The following is a 20,000-nucleotide window of genomic DNA, read 5'->3' on the forward strand; positions in this document are numbered from 1 at the left end:
CGGCTTCGTTCCTCCGCTCGCGGTGCCGGAGCAGAAGGACCCCGACCCGGAGTTCCCCTCGCTGCGCTGCCCTAACCCCGAGGAGGGGGCGTCCGTGCTGGTACACACACACATTCAAAACATTTCAAAATGTCCACTTTTTTTCAGAATTTGACTATTTTCTCATAATTTGACTTTTTGTCAAAAATATTCACTTTTTTCAAAATGTTCAGAGGCTTTATTTTGGTGGTGGAATGTTGTGTTTGAATGACTAAGTATTTCCTCCAGTAACTGTAGTATTTCTGTTTGAATGTACTCTCCAGGAGCTTTCTCTCCTCCTGGCAGAGCGGGAAAACGCTCACATCGTTCTGGCGACGGACCCCGACGCCGACCGACTCGCTGCGGCAGAGCGATGTGACAGGTAACGTTTGCTCAAAGGCACTGCGGAGTCACACATCTAGCTATTATCAAACACCTACCTTCAGCTTTTTCAATCATTTATACATTGATTTGCTTGTTAAGATGTTGCTTTTAGCTATTCCCATGAATTAGATGTTCTATTTCTATCATTGCCCTCCCTGTAGTGTGTTATTAGAAGTTAGTGCATGTCAATGGTCAGCAAAGGCTGAGTTTCATTACACTTTTTCTCAAATTTCTTTTGGCTTTGAAAAATCTCAGAATTGAGATCTAGGAATTTGACTTTTTCTTCAAATTTGACTTTTTCTTTACAAATGTTACTTTTTTCTTATAATTTGAATTTTTCCCGAATTTTGAAATGTTTTTAAGAATTTCCCTTTTATTCCAAATTTCACTTTTTGATAAAAAAATGTTTTTCCCCCAGAATGTGACTTTTTTCCCCATAATTCACGTTTTCCCCAGATTTGGACTTTTTTCAGAATGTTCACTTATTTTAAAATGTCCCAGATTGTCTCAGATTTTCACTTTTAAGAATGTGCCTTTTTATAAGAATTTCACCGTTTTCTCAGAGTTTGACTTTTTAACCAGATCTTTAACTTCCAAAACATTTTCAGATTTCACTTTTCTTTCAGAATTTCAGTTTTTTTTCAGAATTTGCACATTCTCCGTAAAAATTACATTTCTATTTTCCAGGGGTGGGTGGAAGGTGTTCTCGGGGAACGAGCTGGCGGCGCTGCTGGGCTGGTGGATGTTCCTCCACTGGAAGGAGGCTCACCCCGACCCTGCAGACCTCCAGAAGCTCTTCATGATCTCCACCACCGTGTCCTCCAAGATCCTGCAGGCCCTCGCCCGCATCGAGGGCTTCCACTTCGAGGTCTGAACTTCTACTTTTGTGGGGTTTTTACGGAAATTACCAATTTACCATCTCTCATTAATGCATGGCATTATATGAGGGTGGGACAACTCCCCCCCACCTTTACCATGGGGAAAGTCAGTGCATCGGTCTCTCCACTCGCCACTCGTTGTAGAGCGCTGTGTCAGTGCTTCATTACCCAAATCAGTTCCACTTGCTTATTGAGAGAACGCCCAAATCAATGAAACTCCGTCCCATGTTTTCACTGCTGCTTTGTACCAAGGCAGATTCTCAGAGCCGTGCACATGCTGCGTTTTTTGCGTAGCTGTGTCTTTAGTTGTAAGCCCAGTGGCGATCTGTTCATCCGTCATATCATACAATAAAGCCATCGAAAAGAATAGGATACAGCATTAAAAGTTATTCTGGGTCTTTGTGTGTCATAGCTCGGTGTGTGTGGCACGACGAGCGCATTTTGTGTGAGCAAGAGAGCGAGAGAGTGAACGAGAGAGCGCTAACGTACATCAGGAATTGTTTCTACAACCAGGAGGAGGAGAGCTCTCTCCTGTCAGACAATCTGATAACGTCAGCTCAGGGAGGTAAAGGACTCTGAGTGTTTAGATCAGACCTGGGCCACATACGGCCCTTTGGTTGACTCTGACCGGCCCGTGTAAGGTTAATTGGAAATTACAAAATAAACATATTTTCTAATTTGACCTCATGCATGGACTAAAGCGGCAATGCTTTTATTTTGAAGTTGTTTTTTATTCACGTACATAATGACGCAATACGTCAAATCAAGACATGTGCGTTATTGGATCATTGTCACAAGACGACTTTAGCGCTCAAAAATGTGCGGACATCGGAAGCTTTGCTAGCTAACGGCCCGTCTACACTACAGGCGTCGAAAAAGCTTGAAGCTGGGCATGTCTGAGGCTTGGCGATTTTTTGCGAGCAACGCGACCAACAACCAATCACATGAATCTCCCGCCCCCGACATACAAAGCAATAGCAATGTTAAAACGAAGTAAACTGGATATAAAATCCCCAAACAGGCGAAAACCTACCAGTTTCACCCACTGTCTCTGCCTCCTCCCTCCATGCCTCGCTCCTCCACTGTCTCTGCCTCCTCCCTCCATGCCTCGCTCCTCCACTGTCTCTGCCTCCTCCCTCCATGCCTCGCTCCTCCACTGTCTCTGCCACCTCCCTCCATGCCTCGCTCCTCCGGTTTGTATCCCGGTAGATGAACAGAGACTGATCATACAGCACCGGGTGATTCACTACCGCTATAATGAATTTTCCCTCCATTTTTTTGAATATGAGGAAATGACCTGCGTCGTCTCTCCCAGCATACACGCGGTTTGATTGGCTAGTGCTTGTACTGGCAGATTTGCATAAACGGGATTCATTGGCTGACGCCAGCTTCGAGCCTCAAAAGTTGAACATTGTTCAACTTTTGACGCCGATAGATGCTCGCGATGCTTGCAAAGCCTTGCCATGCTACCCACAATGCAGTTCGGCAAAGTTTGAAAATATCCTACGTCACCCCATTCAAATGAATGGGCGAAGCGTTGAAAGCATTTTTTGACGCCTGTAGTGTAGACGGGCCGTAAGGCTTTTTTACCAAGCTTCACACATCCAGGGATGCAGCAACCAAGACCTAAACACAGCTAAACACAGTAAGCCATTCTCAGAGAGGGAGTTTGTCAAAGAGTGCTTGGTGGACTCTGAAGCACTAATATGCCCTGAAAAAAAGAAGCCTTTGAGCAAGTCCCGCTGTCCAGGCGAACCGTGACGAGAAGGATCGAGGACATTGCGGGGAATCTGGAGCTTCAGCTGCAACATGAAGTGGCAAGTTTTGACTTTATCTCCTTGGCTTTGGACGAGACCTGTGATGTCCGCGACACAGCGCAGTTACTCGTATTTGTCCGTGGGAAAACGCCGGACTTCAAGATTACGGAGGAGCTGGCAGCAATGCGGCCGATGAAAGGGACGACGACAGGGAGCGACCTGAGGTAAATGCGTGCATGGACACGCTGAAATGGGACGGACTGGCAGGTGTCACAACGGACGGTTGTCCAAATCTTACAGGTAAAAATGTTGGACTTTTGAAACGTATGCAAGATAAAGTGACTGAAATCGACGCGGATCAGAAACTGGTATTTTTGCATTGTATTATACACCAACATGTGTTGTGCAAGTCCGTGCTAACAATTCACCACGTTATTGATGTTGTTACTCAAATAGTAAATTTCATCAGGGCACGAGCTTTGAATCACAGACAGTTTGTTGCACTTTTGGAGGAGCATGAGACTGAGCATCGTGACATCGGCACCACACAGCTGTCAGGTGGCTCAGCCTGGGCAAAGTGCTCAAAAGAGTTCGGGACCTGAAAGCAGAGATTCGAGAGTTTTGTGAGAAGAAAGGCAAAGACTTCCCAGAGCTCTCAGATGAGGACTGGATGGCAGATGTTACATTTGCTGTTGATGTGACTGCACTGATGAATGAGCTGAACACCAAACTGCAAGGCGAGGGCCTTTTGGTTCAGCCTGGAGCAACACTCACATGCAGACCCTGAAAGAAGTCACACCATCAGCTGATCACCTCCACAGGTACTCATCCATGTTAGGAGCATTGCATGGTGAGTTTAAGGCGATTTGAAGATCTCCTCTCCCTTTACCTGCAGTCTGATGCAGTACTGGCAGAGCGCTTTAAGTCAGGATCTCTGCTGGAGAAGAGAACTTTCCAAACATGAGGAGACATGCTCAGAAGATGTTGGTTCTCTTTGGCTCTACCTATTATGTGAACAAACATTTTCAAAGATGAAGTTTATGAAATCCAGGTATAGATCCTCTCTCACTGATGATCATCTGTCAGCTGTGCTTCGCATCTCCACCTCAGACATTCAGCCTGACTTCGATGCACTCGTTAAAGCCCAGCAGAGACGAGCTTTCTCTCACTGAACAAGAAAAGAGAACTTAAAGACACCAAATGAGGCGGTTAGACTGTAGGCATGTAAAGGCACCAACTAGCAGAGACCTGGGACACTTTCTTTGGAAGCCTTTTTCTCAAAATCACCGTTCAGTGATGTTCAGTGTGATGTCTTGCTGAATGTTTGGAGCACAAAGACAATGTTGCAAAAATCAGGCATATCTTGCCTCAAAGCGATGCAGAGAAACTAGTCCATGCATTTGTTACTTCAAGGCTGGATTATTGTAACTCTTTATTATCAGGGTGTACCAAGAAGTCAGTCAAGTGGCTTCAGCTGATTCAAAATGCTGCAGCTCGTGTACTAACCAGAGTTAGGAAAAGGGACCACATTACTCCTGTTCTGGCTGCCTTACACTGGCTCCCTATAGAACACAGGATAGCATTTAAAATTCTTCTTCTCGCCTACAAAGCCCTTAATGGGCAGGCGCCATCTTACCTTAAAGAACTCATTATACCCTACTGTCCTACTAGGGCATTGCGTTCCAAGAATGCAGGGTTGTTGGTTGTTCCTAGAGTCTCTAAAAGTACAATGGGAGCCAGAGCCTTTTCTTATCAAGCTCCACATTTGTGTAATCAGCTTCCAGTTTGTGTTCGGGCGGCAGACACCCTATCCGTCTTTAAGAGTGCGCTTAAGACCTTCCTTTTTGATAAAGCTTATAGTTAGGGCTGATTAGATTCAGCCCCTAGTTTTGCTGATATAGGCTTAGTTTGTCGGGGGACATCTTACTTCTTCCTTCTCTCTGTCTATACCTGTGTACTCTCATGTTCCCATTAACCCAGCTTTTTTGGTGTCTATATACGCCGGGATCCGGAGTCATGGATGATCCTGCGCTTCTCTGTCCTGGATCTTGAGTCGTGGCTGTGGTCCTGGATCATAGGTCCTGGATGGATATCCTCGTGGATTCATCTTCTTATTATACACACATGCATTTCCAAACATTTGGACTACCTATGTGGCAAATGTATTATCTTTTCAATTTACACACGGCATCTATTGCACGTCTGTCCGTCCTGGGAGAGGGATCCCTCCTCTGTTGCTCTCCCTGAGGTTTCTCCCATGTTCCCTTTAAACTGTGGGTTTTCTTCGGAAGTTTTTCCTTGTACGATCAGAGGGTCTAAGGACAGAGGGTCTAAGGACAGAGGGTCTAAGGACAGAGGGTCTGAGGACAGAGGGTCTGAGGACAGAGGGTGTCGTATTGTCATACTGATATTTTGTACAAACTGTAAAGTCCACTGAGACAAATGTAACATTTGTGATATTGGGCTATAAATAAACATTGATTGATTGATTGATTGTTGTGATGTCTTAAGAATGCTAAGAACCTTTACACAACTTTCCAACAGTAAATGAAACTCAAAATGTGTTTGAGTGAATGCGACTGAAAATGTTCATTAATATGAGTCAGAAATGGTGAAAAACATTTTGTTTACCATTGTTTTGGGAAATTTGATTGAATAAATTACATTCTCTGTAAGGCAAGCTCACTTTTCATTGCTCAACTATAACATATACTCTTACCAGCTTGTCAAAACAATGCTATTTACTGCTTTTTATAAAGAAATACAATTCATATTATGCAGAGTTGAGTTCAGCCTTTTGGCCGGCCCTCCACAATATCTTTGGTTTCTCATGGAACAAATAATTGCCCACCCCTGGTTTAGATCGTTGACTTTAGTTATCTCATGTAAACAAGTATTTCCAAGGCACACCTTTTATATGATCATTATAAAAAACAAGAGAATAACAGGTATGAAATAATTCCAGCTCATTCTATCGGGCAGTAAAACAAACACCGTTTAAAAGAGGATTAGTCAAATATGCATAAAGGAAAAGTAAGTCTGTTTTAAACAGTACTGTTTCACATGGGTGGTGGTGAGAGGTGTATCCATAGATTTAGTCCCTCATGTTGCTCTCAGAGTGCACCAGATAGAGCATGCCCCCGGACCCCCCTAGAGGAGGTGAGGTCCACCACCTGCCCACACCCCCCGTCAAATTGTCCCACCCACATTGAGGATGCTTCCTACGCCCATGCTTTAATGTACAACTTTAATACAGAGAAATGCAGTGTTTTTCTTCTTGTAACTTCTTGTGATATACATTTACCAAATCATCCTCAGAGAATATAAGAGAGTTTACATCTTTCCGTATTTAAATATAGAATATGTTATCAAGTGTTTCGTGTGTGTCGCTCTTCAGGAGACTCTGCCGGGCTTTAAGTGGATCGGGAACAGAATCCACGAGCTTTCCAAAGCAGGAAACAGCGTCATCTTCGCCTTCGAGGAGTCCATCGGTAACACCATATCTATAAATATATATATACATATATCATAATTTATCGTATTAAATCTTTTTTAAATTGTATTTATTGTCTTATATAATTGTATATTATATAATTTAATGTTTTTATTTATTCTAACCCTAATATCTTTTCTCAGAATTTCACTATTTATCCTTCTTATATGTATATATGTGTCCTTTACCACGGCACACACCTCTTTAGTGATGGATGTCCTTCCTGTCGGCAGGGTTCCTGTGTGGCGGTTCGATCCCGGATAAAGACGGCGTGAGCGCGGCGGCGGTCATGGCTGAGATGGCGACGTTCCTTCACAATAAAAGCCTGAGTCTGAACCAGCAGCTGCTCAACATCTACCACACGTACGTACTTCCTGTTTAACACGCAGGCGAACAATTATTACTTTGAAAAGACAAAAAACGAAATGTAATAATGTTTAATGACCCGAGTTCCATCTCTTATTTTGGCGGGGTGTGTGGTGTCTTCCTGTGTGCAGGTACGGGCCCCACCTGTCGCAGACGTCCTATGTGATCTGTGACGACCCCCCCACCGTCAGCAGGATCTTCCACCGCCTCAGGAACTTCCACGGCGAGGACTCGTACCCCCAGCGCTGCGGCGGCGTGCGTGTCGCTAACGTCCGCGACGTCACCACGGGATACGACAGCAGCCGCGCCGACCGCACATGTGTATGTTTACTTATACACATCCGTACGTGTACTAATACATAAATGTACACAGAAGTGTGTACCTGTGCACGTTTGTCCCCAGAGAAACCTCTACATGAGCACTTTTTACAGTGGGCTATTAGTACTTTTATAATAAATACATGTGTATTATATATGATAAATGCAAAAATAAATAGATAATACATATGCATAAATATAACAACATACATGTACTGTGTGTTTTCCAGTACTCTGCAGTAGTACATGTACTGTGTATTTTGCAGTATCAATCAATCAATCAATGTTTATTTATAGCCCAATATCACAAATGTTACATTTGTCTCAGTGGACTTCACAGTTTGTACAGAATATCAGTATGACAATACGACACCCTCTGTCCTTAGACCCTCTGTCCTTAGACCCTCTGTCCTCAGACCCTCTGTCCTCAGACCCTCTGTCCTCAGACGCTCTGTCCTCAGACGCTCTGTCCTCAGACCCTCTGTCCTCAGACCCTCTGTCCTCAGACCCTCTGTCCTCAGACCCTCTGTCCTTAGACGCTCTGTCCTCAGACGCTCTGTCCTCAGACCCTCTGTCCTCAGACGCTCTGTCCTTAGACCCTCTGTCCTCAGACGCTCTGTTCTTAGACCCTCTGTCCTCAGACGCTCTGTCCTCAGACCCTCTGTCCTCAGACGCTCTGTCCTTAGACCCTCTGTCCTCAGACCCTCTGTCCTCAGACCCTCTGTCCTCAGACGCTATGTCCTCAGACCCTCTGTCCTCAAACGCTCTGTCCTTAGACCCTCTGTCCTCAGACGCTCTGTCCTTAGACCCTCTGTCCTCAGACGCTCTGTCCTTAGACCCTCTGTCCTTAGACCCTCTGTCCTTAGACCCTCACATCGTACAAGGAAAAACTTCCGGAGAAAACCCACAGTTTAAAGGGAACATGGGAGAAACCTCAGGGAGAGCAACAGAGGAGGGATCCCTCTCCCAGGACGGACAGACGTGCAATAGATGCCGTGTGTAAATTGAAAAGATAATACATTTGCAACATAGGTAGTCCAAATGTTTGGAAATGCATGTGTCTGTAATAAGAAGATGAATCCACGAGGATGTCAGCATTCTTGTGGGAGCCATCAGGGAAGTAGTATGGTGAGAGTCTGGCAGGACCGCAGAGACAGGTTCAGCCACGACTCGAAGTCCAGGACATAGATCCAGTGCTCAGGATAGAGGATCCAGGACACACGACTACAGCAACAGGATCAGCCTCGACTCAGGATCCCGGCGTATATATGGACACAAAAAAGAGATTTGGGGGAAGCTGGGTTAATCGGAACATGAGAGTACACAGGTACAGACAGCCAGAAAGACGAAGTAAGGGGCCCCCCCCAACAGTCCAAGCCTATAGCAGCTAAACTAACGTGTCTACATACATGCACTCCCTTAGGATAGGTTGAGGGAAAAGGGTAGCAAGTAAGAAGTAGGAAACAGAGGTGGAGAGGCACGCAGGGAGAGAGGTCCCCACTGGAACCTGAATTGGTTAGAGGTGAGGAGTGGGTCAGTGGCTACGTTCCACACTCCCCGGCCGGGCTAGGCCTTCTCTGCAACCTGTTACCCTCTAATAGAACCTTGAGAGGTCAGAGGGGGGAAAGGTTTGGATAAAGTTTTAAATATAAGATCTAAGTTTTTAGGATTTAAGTGAAAGAGTAAGAACTCAAATGTATAGGTGAAGAGGCACAACGTATCTACGTCAATGCACTCTTATTAGATTATTGTATCACTATAAGCTTTATCAAAAAGGAAGGTCTTAAGCGCACTCTTAAAAACAGATAGAGTGTCTGCCGCCCGAACACAAACTGGAAGCTGATTCCACAAATGTGGAGCTTGATAAGAAAAGGCTCTGGCTCCCATTGTACTTTTAGAGACTCTAGGAACAACCAACAACCCTGCATTCTTGGAACGCAATGCCCTAGTAGGACAGTAGGGTATAATGAGTTCTTTAAGGTAAGATGGCGCCTGCCCATTAAGGGCTTTGTAGGCGAGAAGAAGAATTTTAAATTCTATCCTGTGTTCTATAGGGAGCCAGTGTAAGGCAGCCAGAACAGGAGTAATGTGGTCCCTTTTCCTAACTCTGGTTAGTACACGAGCTGCAGCATTTTGAATCAGCTGAAGCGACTTGACTGACTTCTTGGTACACCCTGATAATAAAGAGTTACAATAATCCAGCCTTGAAGTAACAAATGCATGGACTAGTTTCTCTGCATCGTTTTAAGGCAAGATATGCCTGATTTTTGCAATGTTACGTAGATGGAAGTAGGTGGTCCTTGAAATTGATTTTATGTGGGCGTTAAAGGATAAATCCTGATCAAATATAACACCAAGATTCCTTACAGTCTCACTGGAGGCCAAATTAATGCCATCCATAGTTAGTATATCCTTAGATAATTTGTTTCGTAGATTCTTCGGGCCAAGTACAATAACTTCAGTTTTGGTCGTGTTTAACATCAAAAAGTTTAAGATCATCCACGTTTTTAAGTCCTTGAGGCAGTCTTGAATTTTATTTAGATGATTAATTTCATCAGGCTTGATTGATAAATATAGTTGAGTATCATCCGCATAACAATGAAAGTTTACAGAATGATTCCTTATAATATTGCCTAACAGAAGCATATATAATGTGAACAAAATAGGTCCGAGCACTGAGCCCTGTGGCACTCCATGGCTAACTTTGGTTTGCGTGGAAGATTCATCATTGACACGTACAAACTGAGAGCGTTCAGATAGATAGGACCTAAACCAGCCTAAAGCAGTTCCCTGTATGCCAACTAAGTGCTCTAGTCTTTGCAATAAGATATCATGGTCGATAGTATCAAATGCAGCACTGAGATCGAGCAAAACAAGAATAGAGACACGTCCCTTGTCTGAGGCTATTAGAATGTCATTTGTGACTTTAACCAGAGCTGTCTCTGTGCTATGATGTGTTCTAAAGCCAGACTGAAAATCTTCAAATAAATCATTGTTTTTTAAGTAATCAGCTGTTTTGCGACCGCTTTCTCAAGAATTTTTGAGAGGAACGGAAGATTAGAAATAGGTCTATAGTTGGCTAAAACCTCTGGATCGAGGTTGTGCTTTTAAGAAGCGGTTTTATCACTGCTACTTTGAATGATTGTGGAATATAGCTTGATAATAAAGACATATTCATAATATTTAATAAATAAGTGCTAATTAATGGAAAAACTTCCTTCAACAGCTTAGTTGGAGTTGGGTCTAAGATACACGTTGATGGTTTAGAAGAGAGAATCATTGAATTTAATTGTTCAAAGTTTATGGCTGAAAAGCATTCTAGTTTACTATCTAGTGTAATATTAGAACTTACGTTTCCGGGAGCTGTTGATAACACTATACTGGTCAAAGGCAAGAGGTCATTCATGTAGTTTCTAAGAGTAACAATGTTATCGTTAAAAAAGCACATAAAATCATTACTACTGAGTGCTATGGGAATAGAAGGCTCAATCGAGCTGTGGCTTTCTGTCAGCCTGGCTACAGTGCTGAAAAGAAATCTTGCATTATTCTTATTCTCATCTATTAATGAAGAGTAGTAGGCTGCTCTCGCTTTACGCAGTGCTTTCTTATATTCATTGAGAGTAATATGCCAAATTAAACGAGATTCTTCAAGTTTAGTGGAACGCCATATCCTTTCAAGTTGTCTCAACTTTTGCTTTATTTTGCGGGTTTGGGCATTATGCCATGGAGCTAATCTATGTTGTTTTATTTTCTTCTTTTTCAAAGGAGCAACAGAGTCTAATTGTATTCGCAGCGCATCTGTAGCACTATCAACAACATGATCAATTTGGGGTGGTGTACATTTTGTATAAGTTTCCTCCCTTACATGCAGACATGCTATCGAGTTAAGTATTGGTGGAATCTCTTCCTTAAATGTGGCTATAGCACTAACAGATAGGTTTCTGCTGCAGGAGCTTTTGACTAATGCTTTGTAGTCTAGTAACAGTATTTCAAAAGTTACTAAGAAATGGTCGGATAAAGCAGGATTATGCGGTTCGACTAATAGTTGCTCAATTTCAATACCATAAGTCAGAACAAGGTCGAGAGTGTGATTATAGCAGTGGGTTGGTTTATTTACACTCTGACAAAAACCAACAGAATCTAATATAGAGTTAAATGCAACAGTAAGGCTATTTTTATCATCGTCAACATGAATATTAAAGTCACCTACGATAATTACTTTATCTGTTTTAAGAACCAAAGTTGATAAAAACTCAGAGAATTCAGATAAGAATTCTGAATAAGGACCTGGTGCACGGTACACTGTAACAAATAAGATTGGCTGCAAAGTTTTCCAGGTCGGATGCGTAAGACTAAAAACGAGACTTTCAAAGGAGGTATAATTTAATTTTGGTTTAGTATTGATAAGTAAACTTGAGTCAAAGATTGCTGCAACTCCACCTCCTCGGCCCGTGCCTCGGGCAATATGCGTATTGATATGGCTGGGTGGAGTGGCCTCATTTATGCTGACATATTCTTCATGTCTCAACCAAGTTTCAGTGAGACAGCATATATCAATATTATAATCTGATATTAAATCATTTACCAATATTGCTTTAGATGCTAGAGATCTTATGTTTAAGAGTCCACATTTAATCTTCCTGTTTAGTTGCACTGTAGTAGTTGTTACATTTACTTTTATTAGGTTATTATGTATGACACCTCTATTAGGTTTTACCTTAACTTGTCCTTGGGCAGACACACACACCGCTAATATTGGGTATTTTATTGGGTTCGGGATTCCTATGAATGACTGCCTAGGAGAGAGCGCAGAGAAGCGTGTAAGACTGCGACTCCGCCTCCTGGTCTCAACTCCAGTTTGTCATGGATTAAGTCCACAAAGCCCTGAAATGTTTGCCGAAATGAGATCTGCACCTTCCAAAGTAGGATGAATGCCGTCTCTCTTAATCAGACCAGGTTTTCCCCAGAAGGCTGTCCAATTATTTACCAAGCCCACATTGTTTGCTGGGCACCACCAAGACAACCAGCGCTGAAATGATGACATGCGGCTTGTTAGAGTCGGAGAGGTCCTGATAATTTATTCCGGTAAATTACTCTGACCTACTAATTGACCTTTCCGAAGTTATTGAGTCTATGTAAGGTTGCTGCTTGGCTCAGATCAACCAACGTCAGCAAGATCTCACCTCTACTAACTTCCCGAAGAACCAGGTTTCAATTAACTGCTGTTTCAATTCAGACAACTCTTTTTTAATCTGTTTAAGCGATCCCGAAGGATTTTGATATCAGTAAATGGAGTGTGCTCCTACCTAAGTGTGTGTGGCAGGGTGCAATCTTACCTTTGAAGCAGGAGAGGAGGGCACAGGTGTCTTTTAAATTATCCCAGTCCAAAAGGTGGGATCAGTTTATTTGAAGAAAAATAGGTCCAAACTAATACAGGGTTTTTACCTTCTCTCTTTACAACATTATAATCATACTAAAAAAAAACCGTGCTGTGATCATGTTCAAATGAAACTTTAATTCACAGTCTTACATTTATTACCAAAATGTTTTAATTTCAACTGCCCATTTCAGTTGTGACATTTTAAAATTCTCCCGATAGAATTTAGAGGTATTTCCTCGTAAAAAGACCGGTGACAATAAAAAGCGCATTCAACTTTTTCATTTTTACCAACTCAATTCACATCAGTTTCATACCGTTTTTTCCGACACAGACGGCGGATTAACACTCAAAAACCCATACCTGTCTGCAAAATTCGGGATGCAAGATTTTCCCCACAGGTAGCGGTATTTATAATATTCATACACTTTTTCCGACACAGATGGCGGATTAACACTCAAAAACCCATACCTGTCCGCAAAATTCGGGGGGCAAGATTTCCCCACAGGTCGCGGTATTTATAATATTCACAAACACCTCTCTCATCAAATCATTTCACTCAGCCAACAACCAAGAAATTCGAGAGATATTTACCCCGTCTGACAGAACCAATACCGAGAGCTAGTTACCCAGCTCTGAAGCACACAGCCTACCGGGAGAGAGTCTACCAGGGGTTACCCCCCATCTCTCTCGCTCTCTCAAAAAACCAGTCTCTTTATGCTAAAAAAGCTGGATCCTAAACCCAAAAAACAAACTCCTCCTCTTCACCCAATTCAGTTAAAAACTGCGCATGCGCACTAATGTACAAGGCTAAACCTGTCCCGACATGTTCCACAGCTGTTATGGGATAAGACACCCTTTCATATGAGGTAAAAAGGACATGACCTCTTTTTGGCCTTTAATGTGTTTCTCTAGTGTGAAGCCCCCCCTCCCTGTGGACTGCTGCCAGAGGAGAGGAAGAAAACTCAACCTAAACAAACCACTTTGTTTTGTTTATACTGTAACTATAGAAAACCTAAAATATGAAGCATTTTCATTGTGGGTTATACAATAATATAATTGATTATATTTGATTATAACTAACTTTCGTTTTTAAGTATTAAACATATTATGAAAAACTCTCAACACCCTCTTTTCAAAACGCAAAGTTCTCAAATAGCAACAGAAAAAATTGTAAGCATAGATACATATTCAAAAACCGTCAAGAAGCATTCTCATTATGGGTTTATACAAGAATATGATTGATCATGTATGATTTATAATTAACTTTCGTTTTTAAGTATTCACTTCATACCATGATCTCAATTAACTTTCGTTTTTAAGTATTCACTTCATACCATGATCTCAATTAACTTTCGTTTTAAGTATTCACTTCATATGAAGATCTCAACACCCTCTTTTCAAACGCAAAGTTTATCAAACTGGCAACAGATAAAATCGTAAAAAACACATACATATTACATCCGTAAAACTCCACGCATCAATATCATGAAAAGTTCTTCAGTATGTGTAATCAGGACGACCTTTTGATGAACCTGGTGTGAAAAAACACCGAAAACATAGTACCGTACAGGAATGTCCTTGGGCGAGGGGCCCATCTGTTGTAGACTCCTAAATCCATGTTGCTATCTGATGTAAATCCTTGACCCTGACCATGGAGGGGTTGCAGTTTTTCGCTGGACGACATCTCCAAACGAAAACCAGATAACTCGGTCGACAGTTGTTATGGATTTTTTAGACCTCGTAAATAATCGCTCATGACTTTGTGACAAGGTCAATGAGGCCCCACACAATGATAGCACAAACGAGGAACCAGAGGCATATGAAACAGCTTAGCTGGCACTCGCTCATGACATCCTGTGTGTGCAGTGTGAGATTAGGTGTATGTGGTGCCAGTGTGGTGCTGGTGGTACTTGTTGTCGTCTTTCGTTGGTGACTAGGACACATCACTTGTTGTCGTCTGTTTCTACCGTCTCTCCTGGCCTGTGACTACGACCTTGCAGTGGCTGGCGTGGACCCACGTGGCTCTCTCGGTGACCTTGACCGCTGTCTGGGTGATGAGGAGCACCTGGTAGGGACCTTGCCAACGGTTGGATTTCCAGCTCTTTCTCCGGAAGTCCTTGACCAGCACGAAGTCACCGGGTTGGAGATGGTGAAGTGGACCAGTGGCAGGGGGTAGGTAGGGTTGCTGCTACCTGGCGTCTGATATCTGACCATGCAGTTATCAGGTAGTCATCATCCTTTCCTGGGAAATCCACTGCGATCTGAGTGGCTCAGCGGGTAGAGATGCAGCCTGTCCCACAGAGCTGGAAGAATCGTCCTCCTCCTCTGGCGGGGTCATAGGTGACTCAGCCGCTGATCCATTCTGCACCGGTTTTCTGGTTTCAGGAATTGGCTTTACTGGAAACCCTGTGCCTGAAGTAGTTTCGCTGATTTGGTTCAATTCCTCTTGGTAGATTCCAGAGGTACTAATATCATCCATATAGTTATGATCATACACGTATGCGACCTCTGATCCATTAATAATTGTTTCATTTGAGACAATTTCCCCCAGGAATCCTTCCAAGGGGTCTGGTACTCCATGTTCCTCTAGAATTTCTATTGACAGCAAGGACATCTTTTTGGCTTGGGCACCCGGGGAGACCTCTGAATCAGATCGCTCTTTTCTCTTACGAGTCTCCTCCTTTTCACCGCTTGCCCCTTCCGGTCCTTCTGCACAGGTTTCCTGGGTCCAGGAGTCTACTTGGCTTCACTTGAGGCACTGTGACTGAAGTTTCCCCGCTAGGCAGGTTCAAATCCTCTTGGTAGATTGCTGAGGTATTAATCTCAAAAATATAGCTAAAATCAAGTTTAAATCATTTCTCTGATTCATAAAAAGTTGTTTCAGTTAAAATAAAAACTTCCCCAAGGGTTTTCTCAAGAGGGTCGTGTATTCCATTTTGCTCTGGAATTTCTATATACAGCAAGGTGATTGTTTCTCCTCTTACTCAGTTGGCCTCTAATGGCAGAAAGCACTGGGCCATAATCTACTCTTATCAGTTTAACGACCTGACAGCCCTACACCTTCATGCTGTGTGAGAACCAGCAAAAAAGAAGGAGAGATGTGCTCAAAAAATCAAATTTAAATGAATACTCTTTTTAGGGTGTAAGCGTATATCAATTAAAAATAACTGAAAAGAAAACTAATAGTGTAAAGTTAAAAAACAATGAGAAAAATAATATAAAGGTTATTTTCCATTTCCTCTTTGATACTGAGGTATTCTCCATTCAAGCTCTAATGACCCATATGCTAAATAGACAAAGTTTTGTCTTGCCATCTTTCTTTGCATAATTCACTATAGATTCTAACAGTTCTACTGCTAAATCCTTTGCATTGGAGCTATTGCTTGTTACTCAGATTTAAATTCCCTCTTTTGCTCTATCAAATATCCCTTGGTACAGAATTCACCAAGACAAATTCTAACTTATTGCGGGAAGATCCCACAAAAAGCCATCCTCTCCTGTGGAAGAAAACACATTAACTGCCACGTGTGTGTGCAAAACATGTCATGTGATGTGAGACTGATAGCATCAATAGTGGATGGGTAGGCCGCAGTCATATTCCTATCTGGATTCTAAACTCAGTTGGCTCGGGTGAACCGGTCCCCTCCTCTGGAGTGAAACTACTTTCCCAGAAATTGACTTCACTGTATCCAAACCTTCTGATTTAGTTTTAAGCTAACCCTTCTCTGGACTTTGCCCCTTTCTGGTCACCCATACACGATTTCTGAATTTAAACGGAAAAGGTGTGATAGTTAGATATGACCTGACCTTTGCCCTATAGGTAGCTTTTCCATACTTATAGGAATATATTCAGCCTTGTCAAATTGATTGGAATGTCCCAATTTGTTTTACAGTTTTTTATACTCCACTCTTTGGCTGCTCTAACTTCTGATACTTATATGGTAAAGACCAGATAGGTGTGATTTCTTTATCCTGCAAGGGTGACAAAAACTTTCTCATTTTTAAAGTGAGTGACATTATCCATTCCTATTTTCTCCGTTTTTAGGAAAAATACTTATATGTTCCGCCATTTCAGCAGACACTGTGTTCCAGTTGCTCTGGTCAGAGGATAGACATGTTTATGACTCCCTCCATTTATCAAAGGTCACAAGGAAATACTTATTCCCACTGGGAGTGCGGGTCAGAAAAGGACCTGCTATGTCAGCACTAAAAATGGTTAGTGGTTCTTCCTCTATTATTTTAAGATGCTCAGGATGAACTTTCTTAAACCCATCCACCTCTACACATTGAAGACATGTTGACCATGTGTGTTGTAAGTGCAATCGCAGTTTTGGTAAGAGGATTTTATTGTGGAGACAATATGTTCTCATCTGAAATAGGCCCACATGGCCTAAACTGCTGTGTAATTCACGCACAACCTAAGGAGCTTCTTCAGGTGGTACGTGAATGCTTCCACCCTTTTTCCATATTCTAGAGAATATGGCAGTCCGGTGGTTAACTCGTCCCGTGCTTTAAGCAAGGTAAAACTTCTCTATTACCTTGATAGTTCAATTATATCTTATCTGTATGGCTACGGACATGATTCCATTCTACATGCCTGCCTTTAACTCTGCAATAAGACCCTCAATAGATGGGCATGTGTCAGCGTTTCACCTTTCACATTTTTGAACTGCCTTTGTTCCCAATTATTAAGCTCTTCTTTACCCGCTTTTTAATAATAATCACTATCAGTAATAATACGGATGTGTGCTATTTTTCCTTTTTTAGCAAAAGGAAGTCCCTCAACAAATGGCCTTTTCCTCAGCAGGCTGTACCTGGTATTGCACCCTTTTGCTTGCAAAGTACTTCACCTGAATTAGTTTTCATTATAAAGGCCCAAGTGGCTGCTTGGTCACCTTTTCGTAAACTCCCATCTGTAAACAGTGTTATCTGTGGAGTAGCGGTTTTCTGTAAGGGTTTCAATGTTTCCCTTTATGGCTTACTTCCTGAGGTCCTCTGCACCCCACATCTGGATCAGACATTATCATCTTTTATTTTCTTCATCTACTCATCATTGTTTTTGCTCCCTGAACAGTTTGTTTAGTAGCTTCAGATATTGAAAAATAAAGAGTGTATATGCACATTTTGGTACCTTGAGACATTTCCCTCAGGGCTGGATAGAATCTGAATGCAAGTGCAAGATGCTTCTCTTCAGGTGATAATTTTTCCTCTGTTCCTGATCAAGTCATGGACATGAATAACACAGATGTTCTATCACCCTGGTTCCTTATCTCCACATTGTTAGTTTCTGAGAATGGGTCTCAACATACTATTTTGGTTTTTGATATTTGATATTATTGTTCTGGTGTTAAGATAATTTTTTGAATCTCCCTCTTTTCTTAACAACTGGAGCTATGTCTATTTTAGATCCGACTTGGTTAAGAGTTGATCTATTCATTGGTGAGAGGAACACTATTTCCCTTGTGCTGGGGTGGGGGTGGGTAGCCTGGTAGAGTTCCTTAAAATCTCCAGATCTTCCTCTGTGCTGAGGCCATAAAACTTTTAATGGTCTTTCGTGGTCTGCTCAAATTTTCTTCCCCTCCAGAGGTCACGCCTGTCTTTGACCCCGTGTCCTGCGTGTTTCTGCAGCACCTCGGGAGCAGAGAAAAGAGGAGACCTTTTTTCCAAAAGTGCATTCTCCTTCATGAGCAAAATAGCACCACATTTAACTCTCATTGACTTGTCCTTAAAGCGTTCTTTAAGGCTTGAATTGAGTTTTCCGTTGTGTAACGGAAAATCCCATTCCCAAACAGGGGTCAAAAGTAAATAGTTTAGTTGATTTTGGTAAAGTATTTGAGCTTTAGCTTCGCAAAAACTTTCTCATATAAGTTTTGAAGATATTTTTGGGGCTTGATATCTGCTGATAGTTCCCACATAGGTTTTTTCTTAAAAGTACATTCAAAACAACCGGTATTTGTGGGTCATCTGATCACCACATTGCCTTCTGACAGTTTAATAGTCCTTATCATATTATCACACTGTGCTTGCATGCTAGGACCCATTCTCTTTGCCAGAGCTACTGCTATTTCTCCTGCATGTTTTAGCTTCCTATTAGCAGGGTTTATTAACATGGTTTGTTGATCCAGTTTTAGGATTTTCAATATTTGACATTATTTATTTCCAACATTCCTTTTTCCTGAATATCATGTCTAACAATGTGTTTTTTTTTTCAAGGAGTAGTAGATGGGATACTCCTAAATGGCATTTTTTGAGCTTTTATCCCTGTATGGTGGAGATAGGGTCTCAAACATTATACCACCTGCTTGTTGCTCTCTGTCAAACGGTAGTCTGACAGGAAAGTATTTTGGTCGCGGTACGCCCGTGGGTCTGGGCTAAGCTGACCAGGGCGGGCAGAAGCTCCGGATTTTGCTTCTGTGTATCCCCCCTGTGTGGTTGGCTCCGAGTCATTAAAAACTGCGTTCTAACCTCGTCCGCCATTTATTTTTGTTTGTTTGTTTAAAAAACAACACAAAAATGTTTTAAAGGGTTCAAGTTCACTCTTTTATACACATGCAAGTTCCTAGGCTTTACTCTCGACGGGTGATCAGTCCGACTATACCGTCACTTGGTTCTAAGTTCTCTTTCTGGATTCAGTTAGTACATGCGGGTACCTCAGCTAAGAGTTGTATGTACCGAGCTTCGAATTTTTTCAACAGCATAAGGTACCTTTAGACCTATGTTTATCTTTATTAAATCTCCCATTAACTCTTCCCCACGTTATGTTTTAACGCAAAAGTTCAAACCGCAGCCCTTTGTCAAGTCCTACCTATAAGTTTCAAAGTAATTGGACAAGTACTGAGCAGTGCTCCTACGGCTGACTTCACTTTAGCCACTGTGTTAAAGGGACCACAGGCTTCTCAATTTGGCTAGGGGAAAATGAACCTTCTTTAGCTTCTTTAATCAGACAGCTATATCCGATATAATATAACCCTCAGTCCGGTGCAATAGTATTAACTTAATTTACTACACTTTCAGGTTTAATTATATATATTCTAGGATTTGGGGTAGGTATTTTAACAAGACTTTCAGCCTGTATTTCGCTGATTTGTATTCATCGACTTTTTTCACTAGGTCGTTTTGGTTCTTGTATTTTGACTCTGTAAAAATATTATTTTTCACAGAGCCCCACGTTGGGCGCCATGTTAGAGTCAGAGAGGTCCTGATAATTTATTCCGGTAAATTACTCTGACCTACTAATTGACCTTTCCGAAGTTATTGAGTCTATGTAAGGTTGCTGCTTGGCTCAGATCCACCAACGTCAGCAAGATCTCACCTCTACTAACTTCCCGAAGAACCAGGTTTCAATTAACTGCTGTTTCAATTCAGACAACTCTTTTTTAATCTGTTTAAGCGATCCCGAAAGATGT

At 42.1% G+C, this 20,000-nt stretch overlaps 1 protein-coding gene across 1 annotated transcript in view; it reads left to right on the forward strand.

Moving 5' to 3' along the window:
- Positions 1-7: 7 nt before the first annotated feature.
- LOC117556518 (glucose 1,6-bisphosphate synthase-like) overlaps positions 8-20,000 on the forward strand; it is a gene marked incomplete at its 5' end in the record, with an annotated part of 24,839 nt that continues 4,846 nt past the window's right edge. Inside the window, 6 exons of the mRNA XM_034231851.1 lie at positions 8-100; positions 303-400; positions 1,090-1,270; positions 6,435-6,528; positions 6,764-6,893; positions 7,028-7,217. Coding sequence (XP_034087742.1) covers positions 8-100; positions 303-400; positions 1,090-1,270; positions 6,435-6,528; positions 6,764-6,893; positions 7,028-7,217 — 786 coding nt within the window. The remainder of the gene's footprint in view (positions 101-302; positions 401-1,089; positions 1,271-6,434; positions 6,529-6,763; positions 6,894-7,027; positions 7,218-20,000) is intronic.

The sequence above is a fragment of the Gymnodraco acuticeps genome, unplaced genomic scaffold, assembly GCF_902827175.1.
Source record: "Gymnodraco acuticeps unplaced genomic scaffold, fGymAcu1.1, whole genome shotgun sequence".
Taxonomy (NCBI): Eukaryota; Metazoa; Chordata; class Actinopteri; order Perciformes; family Bathydraconidae; genus Gymnodraco; species Gymnodraco acuticeps.